This window comes from Chiloscyllium punctatum, chromosome 26 (genome assembly GCF_047496795.1).
Source record: "Chiloscyllium punctatum isolate Juve2018m chromosome 26, sChiPun1.3, whole genome shotgun sequence".
In the NCBI taxonomy this organism is placed as follows: Eukaryota; Metazoa; Chordata; class Chondrichthyes; order Orectolobiformes; family Hemiscylliidae; genus Chiloscyllium; species Chiloscyllium punctatum.
The window spans coordinates 30,000,609-30,017,964 of record NC_092764.1 but is presented as its reverse complement, the minus strand read 5'-3'; the positions used below and the strand labels follow the sequence as shown (position 1 = coordinate 30,017,964).

At 42.5% G+C, this 17,356-nt stretch overlaps 1 protein-coding gene across 3 annotated transcripts in view; it reads right to left on the bottom strand.

Moving 5' to 3' along the window:
- Positions 1-17,356, bottom strand: part of nfat5b (nuclear factor of activated T cells 5b) — a 228,494-nt gene that overhangs the window by 32,878 nt on the left and 178,260 nt on the right. For all 3 annotated transcript variants that reach the window (XM_072596003.1, XM_072596004.1, XM_072596005.1), the window contains one exon: positions 6,967-7,038. In XM_072596003.1, coding sequence (XP_072452104.1) covers positions 6,967-7,038 — 72 coding nt within the window. The remainder of the gene's footprint in view (positions 1-6,966; positions 7,039-17,356) is intronic.

Genomic DNA, 17,356 nt, shown 5'->3' with positions numbered 1-17,356 from the left:
TTGAGCAGTTTGAGGCGCCGGTAACAGGCTTAAAAGAACTGACCAAATTTCTCAAAGTGGGATCAAAATGGTGGAATGCTATTGTGAAGCAGAGGCAGAGGGAGGCACTGCCACATATTATGGAGTATAGGGAGAAGGGAAGCTCAGGACAGCACAAGTGTGGTGATCAGATAGGCTGATGTGATCTTCATGATGCCTTGCTTTGCTTTATTCCCCCATTATTTTCTGGATGCTGTTGTCTCCACAGATTTTTCAGAGCTCCTCAAAAGTTCTTTTTCATAATTGGTTGGATTGACTTCTCCAATTGCATCTTTATTTTCTATGTGCTCCTCAGCTCTCAAGAGACATTCCTCTAATGAGCTTCATTATTTATGAAGAACTTGTGGGTTTAAACTTCATTTTATCCAGCTATGTGAACTTTACTGTTCTTGGTCTTTTGGTTTCACTGGCAATACACCATCATCCTCTCTTGGTACATCAAATCCACTGTTTAATTTTACTAATATCTGAAATCACCATGTATATTTACTGGATCCCTGTATCAGCCTCTGCAGGCTTATTTTGAGCCTTCAGAGATTGTTTTGACTGACATCATCCAGTATTAGGTACACAGACACACTGCTCCTTGAACAGCACAAGGATCACTCCTACTCCATAAAATGCCTTAAAACTTGGATAAAGTGCTGAGATACTCCATGTTAACTCCAACCCGAAGATGAGTTATCTTCATCCTATTATTGGACTTCTCCTAAATAAGCATAAAATTGTAAGAGAAAGAATTGCTTGTCAGAAATAACCTCTACCCAAGATGTAAACAAGGTGAGTACAAATATCAGAATGTGTCAAAAGTTGTCATGCTGAAGAAATCATCAGAAAGAAGCAAATCACTGGAACAGAAGCAGAAAACTATTGCTCAATTATGCAGATCTAGACTGTGTTTGTTTAGGGCAGTAAGGCCAATTAAAACTAATAGTTATAGGAATTAAAAGAACAAGTAATCAAAGTAAATGAAGGATTTATATAAAATATGTCTGTGTTCTTGACTCCTCCAGCTTCTAAATCAAATAAATACAGTTGTTGACAAAGGTTAAGCAGCTTGGTCTGAATTTCATATTTGGACAGAAAATCTTTGTTACAAAACCTGTTCCAACCTGTTACAAAATTGTACCAGTACTGGCATTCACCCAACAATAAAGAAAATGTACTGTCCACAAAAAGCCAGACAAATCAAAATCAAATAATAATTGACCATCAAGCTCAATCATCATCGAGTGAGGCAAGGTATTACTTAGTGCTTTCAAGCAGCACTCACCTCACCAAAAACCTACTTACAGAAGCTCAGTTTGGATTCTGGCTTAATAAGAGGATGTGAAAAAGGGTAGTGGTAGCTTGGATTCTGTCAGGGCCACTCAGTTTCATCCCAGCATTAGTACAAACATGGAAAAGAAAGCTAAACTCCAGCTGTAAGCAGAGTGTGACTGCCCCTGACATCAAGGCAGCATTTGACAGAATATCAAGGAGTGGTAACAAATACGAAATTGCTGGAATTTGGGAAAAATTGATCACTGGTTGAAATTATGTCTTCCACAAAATTTACTGGAGGATCATCATCCCAAGACCAGGGCAGAGACACAGAAGTTCCTCAGGTAACACCTTAGGCCAATCACTTTCATCAGTCACATTCTTCTATCATTAATGAGAAAAAAACTTCAAGACAAACTTCGGATTTCGGAGCTTTTCAGATTTTGGATAGAAGATTGTCCTACCTGTACTGTGTGCCATTCTGGTCACCTCAACAGGAAGGATATGATAGCATGACATTAGATTACATTTTTTTAAGATTAGATTCTCTACAAGGTGGAAACAGGCCCTTCGGACCAACAAGCCCATACCGACCATCCAAACAGTAACCCACCCAGAGCCATTCCCCTACCCTATATTTACTCCTGGCTAATGCACCTAACACTATGGGCAATTTAGCATGGCCAATTCACCTAACCTGCACATCTTTGAACTGTGGGAGGAAACCGGAGCATCCAGAGAAAACCTACGCAGACACAGGGGAACGTGCAAACTCTACACAGACAGTCGCCCGAGACAGGAATCTTACCCGGGTTCCTAGCACTGAGGCAGCAGTGTTAACCACTGAGCCACTGAACTGCCCTGAGAAAGGGTACAGAAGAGATTTACGAGGATGTTGCATGGGATAGAGACATTGAGTCATAAGAAGAGACTAAGTACGTTTGGACTGTTTTCTTTAGAGTAAAGAACATAGAACATTACAGTGCAGTACAGGCCCTTCGGCCCTTGATGTTGCGCTGCCCTTTCATACTAATCTGAAGCCCATCCCACCTACACTATTCCATGTACGTCCATATGCTTGTCTAATGACTACTTAAATGCACTTAAACTTGGCGAATCTAATACCATTGCAGGCAAAGCATTCCATACCCTTACTACTCTCTGAGTAAAGAAACTACCTCTGACATCTGTCTTATATCTATCCTCCCTCACTTTAAAGTTGTGTCCCCTCATGTTTGCCATTCCCATACTTGGAAAAAGGCTCTCCCTGTCCACCCTATCTCTGATTATCTTGTACGTCTCTATTAAGTCACCTTTCAACCTTCTTCTCTCTAACGAGAACAGCCTCTAGGCCCTCAGCCTTTCCTCACAAGACATTCCTTCCATACCAGACAACATCCTAGTAAATCTCCTCTGCAATCTTTCCAAAGCTTCCACATCCTTCTTATAATGCAGTGACCAAAACTGCAAACAATACTCCAAACGTGGCCGTACCAGAGCTTTGTACAGCTGTAGCATAACCTCCTGGTTCCGGAACTCAATCCCTCTATTAATAAAGACCAAAACACTCTATGCCTTCTTAACAACCCTGTCAATCTGGGTGGCAACTTTCAGGGACCTGCGTACATGGACACCGAGATCTCTCTGCTCATCTGCACTCCCAAGAATCTTACCATTAGCCCTGTACTTTGCATTCCGATTACTCCGTCCAAAGTGTATCACCTCACTTGTCCACATTAAACTCCATTTGCCACCTCTCAGCCCAGCTCTGCATCCTAGTTATGTCTCTCTGCAACCTACTACATCCTTTGTCACTATCCACAACTCCACCGACCTTAGTGTCTGCAGTATTTCTAATACCTCTTCCTTGTGAACCTCAATCTCTTCTAGTCTAGATGCAAGTATCTCTATCTTCCTCGCCAACATTTTCATTTTCTATAGTGAACACTTGAAAAATATTTATTTAGTGTCTCCCCTATCTCCTCTGACTCTGCACACAACTTCCCACTATTATCCTTAATTGGCCCTAACTTAACTCTTGTCATTCTTTTATTCCTGACATACCTATGGAAAGCCTTAGGGTTAACCCTGATCCTATCCACCAATTTCTCATGTCTCCTCCTGGCTCTTCTGAGCTCTCTTTTTAGGTCTTTCCTGACTTCCTTGTAACCCTCAAGCGCCCTGAGTTTTCACATTTTGTCCTAACATGAGCCTCCTCCTTCTTGACCAGGGATTCCACTTCCTTAGTGAACCACGACTAACGTGTTCTAGATCTTCCTCCCTGCCTGACAGGTACATACTTCTCTGGGACACACAAGAGCTTTTCCTTGAATAAGCTCCACATTTTTAATGTGCTCATCCCCTGCAGTTTCCTTCCCCATTCTACGCTTCCTAAATCTTTCCTAATTGCATCGTAGTTTCCCTTCCCCCAGCTGTAACTCTTGCTTGGTGGAGTACACCTATCCCTTTCCATCACTAAAGTAAACCTGACAGAATTGTGATCACTGTCTCCAAAGTGCTCACCTACTTCCAATTCTAACACCTGACCAGGCTCGTTACCCAGTACTAAATCTAAAGTGACTTTGCCCCTTGTAGGCCTGTCTACATACTGTGTCAGGAAGCCCTCCTGCACACACTGGACAAAAACTGACCCATCTATAGTACTCGTACTGTAGTGATCCCAGTCAATATTTGGATAGTTAAAGTCCCCCATGACAACTACCCTGCCTCTCTCACTCCTATTGAGAATCATCTTTGCTATCCTTTCCTCTACACCTCTGGGACTATTCAGAAGCCTATAGAAAACTCCCAGCATGGTGACTTCTCCTTTCCTGTTTCTAACCTCAGCCCATACTACCTCAGTTAACAAGTTCTACAACTGTAATATAGTCCCTGATCAACAATGCCACACCTCCCCCTCTTTTATCATCTCCTCTGTTCTCACTGAAACATCTGAATCCCAGAACCTGCAACAGCCATTCCTGTCCCTGCTCTATCCATGTCTCTGTAATGGCCACAACATCGAAGTCCCAGGTACCAACCCACCCTGCCAGTTCATCCACTTTATTTCAGATGCTCCGCGCGTTGAAGTACACACACTTCAATCCAGTGTCAGATACTTGATTTTGGAATTCCCTACTCTCATCCTCTTCTGTACCTGTCCTACAATTTTGGCTCCCATCCCCCTGCTGTATTAGTTTAAATCCACCTTAATAGCTTTAGCGAATTTCCCATCCAGGATATTGGTATCCCTCTGGTTTAGACAAAGATCATCCTGCTTGTAGAGGTCCCACCTACCCCAGAAAAAGCTCCAATTATCCAAAAACCCAAAATCCTCCCTCCTGCACCATCCCTGTAGCCAAATGTTCAACTCCTTTCTCTCCCTATTCCTCACCTCACTAGCACGTGGAAAGACTGAGGGGGAACATGATTGAGGTCCACAAGATTATGGGAGGTATGGACAGGGTGAATAGAGGTTAGCTGTTCCCCTTAGTTGGGAGGGGAGTCAGTCACAAGAGGGCATAGTTTTAGGCTAAGGGGCAGAGTTTCAGAAGGGATTTGGTGTAAAAAAAAACCTTTTCGTTCAGCAGGTGGTCAGAATCTGGAATGCACTGGCTGGGAAGGTAGTGGAGGCTGGAAATCTTCCAACATGTATAAAGATTTGGATAAGTACTTCAAGTATCATAAGATTCAAGAATATGGGTCAACTGCAGGAAATTGGAATTAGTGCACTTTTAGTGGTAGTTATGTTGATCAAACTCAATGGGCTGAAGTGCCTTTTTTGCACTGTATGAATCAATGAACAGCAAGTCAGAGGAATTCTAAGGCAAGCAACTCCCCCTCAATTCCTCAAAGCCCATACATCATCTACCAGGCACAAGTCATGAATGTATAAGAAAATTCTGCTTGCTTGGTTTAATACAGTTCCAATAATATTCAGGAAGCATGACACCATTCAAGACAATGCATTCTTGATGAGTACTTCAAGCATCACCTGAAACTTTCACTCCCCCCAGTACTATTCCAAAGAGGCAGTACTAACGATAGCTGCAAGATGGAATACAATAACTAATCAATGCTCTTTCAAAACACATCAAAATCTTCAATCTCTGACAACTAGAAGGATAAGGGTGGCAGATTTAGGAGAACATAAGCCAATTCAAGTTTCCAACCAAGCCACACTCCATCCTGACTTGGAACCAAATCGACATTCCTTCACTAATGCTGGGCCAAAATGCTGGAAAAAGCACTTTTAAAAAGTACTTTTGATGTGCAGACACTAGAGAAATTGCAGCAGTGCAAGAATATGGCTCACCCACCACCCTCTCAAGGAATACTAGGAACGGTGGATTTACATTCCAAGGCTAAATAAAAACAAAACACACAGCCTCATTATAATATTTAAAATGCTAACCACCCTTGGCAAGGCAATATACTAGAGCCCAAAAACTGCACTACAGGGCTTAAGGTAGGGAGACACTGTTCGGGCAAGGGACTCAAGCCGAGTTAAGGTATATTAAATTACAAGGGCACAGATAGGAAAAAACCTTTCCCCTTAGTAAAGGGCCAATAACGAGGGGTCATAATTTTAAAGTAAGGGGCAGATAGTCTATTGAGGGAACTTAATGGGTTCATTGTGGCATTGACATAAGCATCTGTAATTCTGGCTGAAAAGGGTGCTAAAGGCAGGAACCTGTACATTTAAGAATTATTTACATTAACACTTGAAATGCCATTGCATACAAGGCTATGGGCCAAGTGCTGGAAAATAGGATCAGAGTAGATAGGTGCTCGATGAATGGTATAGGCATGATGGGCCTCCTTCCATACTGTAAAAAAACTCCATTATATTGTTTGGAATTACCAGGCTTCCTAAGATTTTCAAATATATTATTCTCTTTCTTTGCAGAGGTTAAAGTAAATGGTTCTATATCCGATACATATATTTAAGTAATTTTTCACAAAGATAAAGTTAGATGAGTAACTGAAACTTAAGATAGAGCTCATGTGAATAACCACTTGTGTCGGACACTAAGCAGAACACTATTTACTTAAAACTTGATAATAGTTCATCAGGTTAATGGACTTTAGTTTCATGTCATATATGAGGTGATAGAATAACTTGTATCAAAACTAAAACTTTGACATTTCATGTGCCTAACATGCGATAAAGAATATATGAAGCTCTATGCACTACTCGTTACCAAGTTGGAAGTTGGGTCTGATCATAGAGAACTTGATCAATGAGCTACATATGAAATAATCATATTGAAATGGAAATGTTTAACAGCACTTAGAATTTTAGATTAAAAACTAGGCCAGTGTTTCAAACATGAAACAGATTTTGGCCAACAAGATATGCAGATATTTTTTAAAAATCTCTGCACAGTTCACCTTCAGAGGTGTACTGATAAGTAGAAAACCCATAGACTTGCCACTGAAAATGAAGGGTAACAGAGATCCTCAAAATAATCACTGCTGTATATCAATAACATTTATACATTTTTTATTTCTCAAAAGATTACTCCTTCATATTGGAGTTCTTGACTTCTTTTGTGTTGCTGTATTTGACAACTCAGTTAAGACCAGTAATTTGTCATGCATGTGAAACCAGAGCCCCAATATTACTTTTCTTCTTAAATGTGTTATGAAGTACCATTTTACCTTTCACTGTCTCTTCAAAAGAACATGGCAGGACAGGAATTTCTTTCTTCACACTGACATCTGAGGAACTCACTGAAACACAAATAGAATACATGCTGACTTTTTCAAACCTCAATTATCTCGTCCAGTATTCCCTTTGCCAAACATTATAACTATCCATCCATGTACATTGCTCATTTAGTTCTCCCTGAAGACCAAGCAAGAATCATGACAATCAGTTTACTATTAAAAACAATTAATCAGATATTTGTATTCAGATACGGCCCTTAAAATCTTGGAGTAATATTTTCCAAGGTCGTAGATTGTACTAGATGCCACAGAACAGTCCAAGCTCTTCGGCTTTGTGGCTTGATAAGATTCATACAGCCTCACGGGGCACATAGACAATATTCCTCTTAACTTGCAAATAATTTAAGCTCTATCTTTCAAATGATCTTAAGTTTCCTGAAGTAGGGTTTATTCACCAATAAATTTGGTTTAGCTCAGATGGCTGGCCAGCCGGTTTTGCAATGCAGAGTTGTGCCAACAGTGCAAGTTCAACTCCATACTGGTTGAGGTTACCATGAAAGACCTTCCTTCTCAACCTCTTCCATCATAGAATCCCTACAGTATGGAAACAGGCTCTTTTGGCCTAACAAGTCCACACCAACACTACGAAGAGAAACCCACCCAGATCTATTCCCCTACCCTATATTTACACCTGACTAATTCACCTAACCTACACACCCCTGAACACTATGGGCAATTTAGCATGGCCAATTCATCTAACCTGTACACCTTTAGACTGTGGGAGGAAACTGGAGCATGTGAAGGAAACTGGGTCCTTGGTGCTGTGAGGCAGCAGTGGTAACCACTGAGCGACTGTGCCACCTCCCGCCACCACTCCCCCCTCCAAACCAAGTCATGGTCACCCTCAAGTTGTTCCTCTAATGAGGGAGAAGCCTGATGGTCTGGTAAGACTATGAAGGCTTTGCATTCACTAATGAAGCAACAGTACGGAAAAGAAGCAATTTTAAAATAAATGTTGTGATGATTCTAAACTAAGCAAGATAAGCTAACAGAAAAGAAATCCCTCTCATAATCTACAAAGCCAGCTGGTGAAAGATAGAACTGGAGTCCATCTTTACAAAAGATTTATTTACAGAGTTTCATATTATAAACTTACACCTCTTAAGCCAACAATATAGTTTCAGTATCTGTCAATTTATAGGGGTTTAAAGGAGATTCCCACTTAATGTTCATCACTTACATATAATTAAGCCCAATTCACACAAAAGTAACAAATTCATTTCTGTATAAACAAAAATAAAAGGTTTAGATGTACAACAAAAATCTTAAAAAGAGGTTGAAAATTTGGAATTATTTTCAAAGTACTATATTGCAAGACCTCCTTCCTCCTGCTCCCTGAACAATTTGATTATGCATGCATTTCTTTTGTAAAACAACCTGACAATTGATTATCTGCATCCACTATTTGCATTGATGTGGAGGTGCCAGTATTGGACTGGGGTGGACAAAGGTAAAAATCACACAAAACCAGATTGTAGCCCAGTAGGCTTATTTGCAAGTTCAAGCTTCAAAGCACCGCTCCTCTGTCAAGTGGCTAGTGGGGCAGGATCATAGGACACAGCATTTATAGTAAAAGATCAAAGTGTCATATAACTGACGCGATGTATTGAACAAACCTGGATTGCTGTTAAGTCTTTAATCACTGAGAATGAGATACAAGTTTCAATTGATTAATATGTAAAGTCACAGTCCGGAGATAACTTAAGGCTTAATAGTATTTTTAAAAAGGTGACATCTCAGCTCATTCAATTCAAGGTGTAAAGTTAGAGTTTGCCTGTATCCCAACCTTGAGTCAGACTGGTTCTATCTCCAAATTAGGAATTTATAAATGTCACAGACTGTGTGCACTTTTCGAACAAAATAGAATGTATCTGCAAATGCATTGAACTTGGCTGTTCTCATCACCATTTCTTCATGTCGCATGGTCAGTCTGTGACATTTCTGAATCACTCTTTATATAGCATTACTGCTTCTTGTGGAATGATACTCGATTACAAGCTACACAAATTTCAATGTGACCACACTGACAATTTCACTTATTTTTCTGACAAATAAATCGACATCTGCTGCCTCCACAACAACCATTGTTCGGCATTCAAAATACTTGTAACCTCTTACATTTTCTTAGCTTTCCAATGGATGATATTATCCACTTTCATCCAGAAGACAAAGAATGAAACCAATGCACAACATACTCTTTAGATAGACTAGCATATGAAGCATTGCAGAAAAAGGGATTAATTTCATGTTCTTTGGGTCATCTAAGGATGGGAATTTAAGCACACATTTATCCAGAGTTTTGTTTAAGATACCAAAAATGCAACAGAGAAATTCCACAGACAAAACTCAAAACCAAAAGTATTAATTCTCTACAATCTATCCATGAAATTGTGACACTCCTGGAATGTCCCAGATAGAGATGTAAAGTAGCCTCAACTCCATACCATCCCTTTGTTTTGGGGATGCAAATAAATACTCTAAGCCCCTAAGTTAAATGATTTCAGATCTCACGTCTAGATCACAAAGCCCAAAGATGGAACACCCATGTTTTGTGTCTTCCCATTTCCAATTCTGACCATATCAATAAGAATACACAATGCTTTGATTTGCAATTACTCCAGGTTTATTTAGCAGCTTCTTAAACCAAGTATTCGTCTTTACCTTACATTTAAAAACTTAATTCCTTAGCTAAAAGTTATTGCAAAAACATATAAATGATAACATATTTGTAAAAATGCCATGCTGTCATTTACATAAATGATTTGGATATAAACATAGGAGGTATAGTTATTAAGTTTGCAGATGACACTAAAATTGGAGGTGTAGTGGACTGCAAAGAAGGTTATCTCAGATTACAATGGGAACTTGATCAGATGGGCCAATGGGCTGAGAAGTGGCAGATGGAGTTTAATTTAGATAAATGCGAGGTGCTGCATTTTGGGAAAGCAAATCTTAGCAGGACTTGTCCACTTTATGGTAAGGTCAGAAGGAGCATTACTGAACAAAGAGACCTTGGGGTGCAGGTTCATAGCTCCTTGAAAGTAGAATGGCAGGTAGGTAGGATAGTGAAGGTGGTGTTTGGTATGCTTTCCTTTATTGGTCAGGGTACTGAGTACAGGAGTTGGAAGTTCATGTTGTGGCTGTACAGGACATTGGTTAGGCCACTTTTGGAATACTGCATGCAATTCTGGTCTCCTCCCTATCGGAAGGACATTGTGAAACTTGATAGGGTTTAGAAAATATTTACCAGGAAGTTGCCAGGGTTAGAGGATTTGAGCTATAGGGAGAGGCTTAATAGTTGTGGTTCTGTTCATCGAGCTGGAAATTTGTGTTGCAGATGTTTCGTCCCCTGTCTAGGTGACATCCTCAGTGCTTGGGAGCCTCTTGTGAAGCGCTTCAACTCTGATTCCTGCACAGAAGCTTCAGAACCAGAACAACGAGCACCCGAGCTACAAATCTTCTCCCAAACTTTGAAGAGGCTTCATAGGCTGGGACTGTTTTCCCTGGAATGTCGTAGGCTGAGGGATGACCTCAGAGGTTTTACAAAATTATGAGGGTGAGAATAGGATAAATAGACAAGGTCTTTTCCCTGGAATGGGGAAGTCCAGCACAAGAGGTTTAGAGTGAGGGGGGAAAAGATATAAGGGGCAACCATTTCATGCAGAGGGTGGTATGTATATGGAATGAGCTGCCAGAGGAAGTGGTAGAGGCTAGTACAATTGCAACATCTAAAAGGCATCTGGATGAGTATATGAATAGGAAAGCTTGAGGGATATGGGTCAAGTGCTGGCAAATGGGACTAGATTAGGTTAGGATATCTTGTTGGCGTGAACGAGTTGGACTGAAGGGTCTGTTTCCATGCTGTACACCTCTATGACTTTATGACAATTGTCCTAATCTCCAACATTGTTTTACATTCCAAATCCACCAAACTGACAAAGCTGATTTTCCCTTATTTAGTGTCTCATAATAAATGCCAAACTCTCCAAGAACCTAACTCCCTTTGTTTTGCCTCTCTAATTGATTTATCCTCAGTTTATTAGCAGCCATGAAGACTTTTGCTTCTCATCCTGTTCTGCAGTTCTTGTTTCATTGTGTAACCTGTTCAAGTTACAACCATTATTTAACTTCTCTGACTTTCCAGCTACAAGATCTCCTAGTTTCATTACAGCTCTTTCTCTGATAATCGATGTCCAACGAAAGTCATTGATCAGTACCTGTACTGTGCTTTGCTTTTCTACTTTCCACTCATTCTATTCTTCTGAGCCCCAAATGTCAACTCTCTTGCTCCTCAGAGGCTGCTCAACCTGCTGTGCTTTTTCCAGCACCACGCTTTATCAACTCAGACGTCTTCAACATCTGCAGTCCTCACCATCTCCCAACTTCATTTCTTGACCAGAATCCTGAATATTCAGGAAATATTTTTCCTACAAATTCCACAATTGTCTCATTCCTCCTCACCAGATATCTGTGTAAGGTGCTGCCTGAATATCGAATCAAATCAACTGGCCTTGGACTGTGTCTTGTGTGATATCATAAGTCTCAGTACCATTGCCCAGTCCTTGGTCTACTGCATCATATTTTTTAAGCCTCTCATCACAAGCACAAAGCATTTGAGATACAAGGTCAGCTGCTCAGTCTTTTGTAATTGATCAATTTTATCTAAAATACCCATTTGGCCTTACTCAGCACTATACTAAACTCAATCAGGTCAAAGTCTTACAATATGTGCAATGAAAATATTTTGACACCTCATAATGTTAAATCCATAGTAACTACGTCATTAAAGTAATTGCTTATGACATGACATGGCAGGTATCTTTGACACTTTTTTATAATTCAGATTTCAACAATTCCACCAACTTGAGCTATTTTGTTTGAATGCTCTTCATCAATGTACTTCTATTTCTTAGCAGGACTTTTAACTCCTGGCAATAAGGGTTAAAATTACATTTGAAACATACAGTCATAGAGTTATATAGCACAGAAACAGCTCCTTAGTCCAACTCACCCAAACCGACCAGATATCCTAAATTAATCTAGCCCCATTTGCCAGCATTTGGCCCATCTCCCTCTAAAGATGCCCTATTCATGTATTCATCCAGATGCTTTTTAACGTTGCAACTGTACCAGCCTCTACCGCTTACCTCTGGCAGCTCATTCCAAAGACACGCCACTTTCTGCTTGAAAACGTTGTCCCTCAGGTCCCTCCTAAATCTTTCTCCTCTCATCTTAAGCCTATGCCCTGTGTTTGGACTCCCATACTCTGGGGGGAAAAAAAAACATGACTATTCACCCTATCCATGTCCCTCATGATTTTATCAATCTCTATAAGGTTACCCCTTATCCTCCAACAATCCAGGGAAAATAGCCCCAGCCTATCCCTATAGTTCAAACCAACCACCTAAGCAATATGCTTGTAAGTATTTTCAGCAGCCTTTCAAGCTTAACAACATATTTCCTATAGCAGGGAGACCAGAATTGAATGCAAAATTCCAAAAGGGGTCTGTAAAACTGCAACATGACTTCCCAAATCTGATGCCCAATGCACTGACCAATAAAGCTTAAAAATGTGTTGCTGGAAAAGTGCAGCAGGTCAGGCAGCATCAAAGGAACAGGAGAATCGACGTTTAGGGCATAAGCCCTTCCTCAGGAATGAGGAGGGTGTGCCAAGCAGGCGTAGATAAAAGGTAGGGAGGAGGGACTTGGGGGAGGGGCGTGGGAATACGATAGGTGGAAGGAGGTTAAGGTGAGGGTGATAGGCCGGAGAGGGGGTGGGGGCGGAGAGGTCAGGAAGAAGATTGCAGGTCAAAAAAGCAGTGCTGAGTCTGAGGTTTGGGACTAAGATAAGGTTGGGGGGCGGGGGGGGAAAAGAGGGGAAATGAGAAAGCTGGAGAAATCTGCATTCATCCCTTGTGGTTGGAGGGTTCCTAGGCAGAAGATGAGGCGCTCTTCCTCCAGGCATCGTGTTGTCATGGGCTGGCGATGGAGGCGGCCAAGGACCTGCATGTCCTTGGTGGAGTGGGAGGGGGAGTTAAAGTGTTCAGCCACAGGGTGGTTGGGTTGGTTGGTGCGGGTGTCCCAGAGGTGTTCTCTGAAACATTCCGTAAGTAGGCGGCCTGTCTCCCCAAAGTATAGGAGGCCACATCGGGTGCAGCGGATGCAGTAAATGACGTGTGTGGAGGTGCAGGTGAATTTCTGATAGATATGGAAGGATCCCTTGGGGCCTTGGAGGGAAGTTTGGGGTGGAGGTGTGGGCGCAAGTTTTGCATTTCTTGTGATTGCAGGGGAAGATGCCGGGAGTGGAGGTTGGGTTGGTGGGGGGGTGTGGATCTGATGAGGGAGTCGCGGAGGGAGTGGTCTTTCCGGAACGCTGATAGGGGTGGGAGGGAAATATATCCTTGGTGGTGGGGTCTATTTGGAGGTGGCGGAAATGACGAAGGATGATACGATGTATCTGGAGGTTGGTGGGGTGGTAGGTGACGACCAGTGGGGTTCTGTCCTGGTGGTGATGGAGAGGCGGGGTTCAAGGGCAGAGGAGCAGGAAGTGGAGGAGATCCAGTGGAGAGCATTGTCGACCACGTCGGAGAGGAAATTGCGGTCTTTGAAGAAGGAAGCCATCTTGGTTGTTCGGTATTGGAATTGGTCCTCCTGGGAGCAGATGCAGTGAAGGTGAAGGAATTGGGAATATGGGATGGCGTTTTTACAGGGGGCAGGGTGGGAGGAGGTGTAATCTTGGTAGCTGTGGGAGTTAGTAGGTTTATAGTAAACGTCCATGTTGAGTCGGTCGTCAGAGATAGAAATGGAGGTGTCTAGGAAGGGGAGGGAGGAGTCTGGACGGTCCAGAATTTGAGGTCGGGGTGGAAGGTGTTAGTAAAGTGGATGAACTGTTCAACCTCCTCATGGGAGCACGAGGTAGCGCCAATACAATCATCGATGTAGCGGAGGAAAAGGTGGGGGGTGGTGCCAGTGTAGCTGCGGAAGATGGACTGTTCCACATATCCTACGAAGAGACCGGCATAGCTGAGGCCCATGCGGGTGCCCATGGCTACTCCTTTGGTTTGGAGGAAGTGGGAGGATTGGAAAGAGAAGTTGTTCAGAGTGAGGACCAGTTCGGTCAGTCGAAGGAGGGTGTCAGTGAAAGGGTACTGGTTGGGTTGGCGGGAGAGGAAGAAGCGGAGGGCTTTGAGGCCTTCGTGATGGGGGATGGAGGTGTATTTGTCCATGGTGAAGATAAGGCATTAGAGGCTGGGGAAGTGAAAATCATGAAAGAGGTGGAGGGCATGGGTGGTGTCCCGAACGTAGGTGGGGAGTTCTTGGACTAAGGGGGACAGGACCGTGTCAAGGTATGCAGAAATGAGTTCGGTGGGGCAGGAGCAGGCTGAGACAATGGGTCGGCTGGGACAGTCAGGTTTGTGGATTTTGGGCAGGAGGTAGAAACGGGCGGTGCGGGGTTGTGGGACTATGAGGTTGGAGGCGGTGGATGGGAGATCCCCTGAGGTGATGAGGTTATGGATGGTCTGGGAGATGATGGTTTGGTGGTGGGAGGTGGGGCCATGGTCAAGGAGGCAGCAGGAGTAGGTGTCTGCGAGCTGGCATTTAGCCTCAGCAACATAAAGATCGGTGCGCCAAACTACCACCGCGCCTCCCTTGTCTGCCGGTTTAATGGTGGGGTTGGGGTTGGAGCAGAGGGAGTGGAGGGCTGCACATTGCAAGGGTGGAGGGGTTGGAGTGGGTGAGAGGGGTGGACAGGTTGAGGCGGTCAATGTCGCAGCAGCAGTTGGCTATGAAGAGATAGAGGGCGTATAAGAGGCCAGCACAGGGTGTTCAGGTGGATGGGGTGTGTTGGAGGCGGGAGAAGGGGTCGTCAGAGGGTGGGCGGGAGTCCTACTTGAAGAAGTAGGCGCAGAGGCAAAGGCGGCGGGAGAAATGCTCGATGTCTCACCGTGTGTTGAATTCGTTAATCCGGAATGAAGTTGAGGCCTCTGCTGAGGACTAATCTTTCATCCTCAGAGAGGGGGAGATGTGGAGGGATGGTGAAAATACAGCAGGGCTAGGAGCTTTCTTCACTACCCTGTCAAACGGTGACTGGACCTTCACAAAACTATGAACCTGCACCCCAAGGTCTCTTTGTTCAGCAACATTCTCCAGGGCCCTAGCATTAGTGTATAAAGTCCAGCACTGATTTGCCAAACCAAAATGCATCACTTCAACTTAAATAAAACTCCATTTTTGGCCCATTGACCCATCTGATTAAGGTCCCATCGTACTCTTAAGATAACAAAGAACGCTGAAGCACAGGAGCAGACCCTTCAATTCTCCAAACCTGCACTGATCCAGACTCCCTATCTAAACTCTGTCATCTATTCTAAGGATCTGTATTCCTTTGCTCCCTGCCCATTCATGTATCTGTCTAGATACATCTTAAATGATGCTATCGTGCCTGCCTCTACCACCTCTGCTGACAACGCATTCCAGGCACCCACCATCCCCTGTGTAAAGAACTTTCCCCGTATATCTCCCTAAAACTTTTCCCCTCCCACCTTGAACACATGCCCCCTCGTCATGGAGTCCCCCACTCGAGGAAAAAGCTTCTTGCTATCCATCTGGTCTATAGTTCCCTGGCTTTTCCTTGCAGCCTTTATTAAAGGATGGCACAACACTAGCTATCCTCCGGTCTTCCAGCACCTCACACATAGCTGTTGATGATACAAATTTCTGCAAAGGGCCCTACAATCACTTCCCTAGCTTCCCACAATGTTCTGGGATACACTTGATCAGGTCCCAAGAAATTATCTAACTTTGTGTTTTAAGACTTCCAGCACCACCTTTTTTGTAAAATGAACCTTTTTCAATATATCATTGTTTATTTTCCCAATTTTGATGTCATCTTCCATAGCAAATACGGAGGCAAAGTATTCATTTAGTATTTCACCCATCTCCTTGTTTATCTTTAAGGGGCACTATTTTCCCCCTCATTTCTCTTCTGCCTTTAATACACTTAGTCATAAAGCACAGAGAAAGGCCCTTTGGCACAAACTGATCCATGCCTACCTGAATATCCATCAATGCTAATCCCATTTCCATGCACTTGGACTGCATCTTTCTAAACGTTTCCTATCCATGTACTTGTCTAAATGCCTTTTAAATGTTGTTTATGTATAGCCTCAACCACTTCCTCTGGCAGCTCATTCTATATGCATATCACCCGCTGTGTAAAAAAAGTTGTTCCTCAGGTTCCTTTTTATTCTTTCCCCTCTAACCTTAAACTAATGCCATCTTATCCTCGATTCCCCAACAACTTGTAGAATCTTTTAAGATTCTCCTTAACCTTATTTGCAAAAATTACCTCATGTCTCCATTTTGCCGTCCTGATTTCCCTTTTAAGGTAGTCCTACTCCCTCTATACACCTCCAGAAAATAGTTTGATCCCAACTGTCTGTGTTTGACAAGGCCTCCTTGTTTTTCTTTCTCTAATCATAGTGTTCCCTATACCTGCCAACTTTGCCCTTTACATTCACAGGAACATACTGACGCTAAACTCGTCATTATCTCATCTTTGAAAGCTTCCCACATGCCAGACGTGCCTTGCGAACTGCCCAAATCAACGTTTGAAAGTTCCTGTTTAATATCATAAAATTGGGCTTACTGCAACTTAGAACATTGACTTTCAGATCAGGTCGGTGCTTTTCCATAACTATTTTTAAAACTAATCACTCACCCCAGAGTGCTCTCCACAACATCTCAGTCACTTGCCCTGCCTTATTTCCCCAAGAGAAGCTTTGCTTCTTTTCTGGTAGAGCCACCTACACATTGATTGATAAAGTTTTCTTTAATACACAAATTCCTCACCATCCAAGCCCTTTACACTACAGCAGTCCCAGTCTATGTTTGGAAAGATAAAATTTCCTAACCTACAATCCTATTATTCTTACAGATACCCAAGATCTCCTTACATATTTGCTCCTCTCTTGTTTCCTTAATTCTTTCATATGTTTTTTTGAGTATACTGAGGATAAGCATACCCAAAGAATTTACATTTCCTTTCTGCTATTTTTCATAAAGGCCATTAAGATTGTTTTTTCTGTCTAATTTTTTTCTTGGCTTCCAACTTTCATCCCAAGACAATCATTTTCTGCTATGATTTTATAATCCAAAAAGCCAACTGTAAAAGCTGGAGTCAATCTTTGTACAGTTTTATGAGCATTTATTTACTATAATCATGCAACAGCTAACCCTACAGCTAGTTCAGTCTGGTGTTAGCTTAAATTACTTCTAATCTACCTGTTCAGACATGTTATGACAACTCTGGATTAGGAGT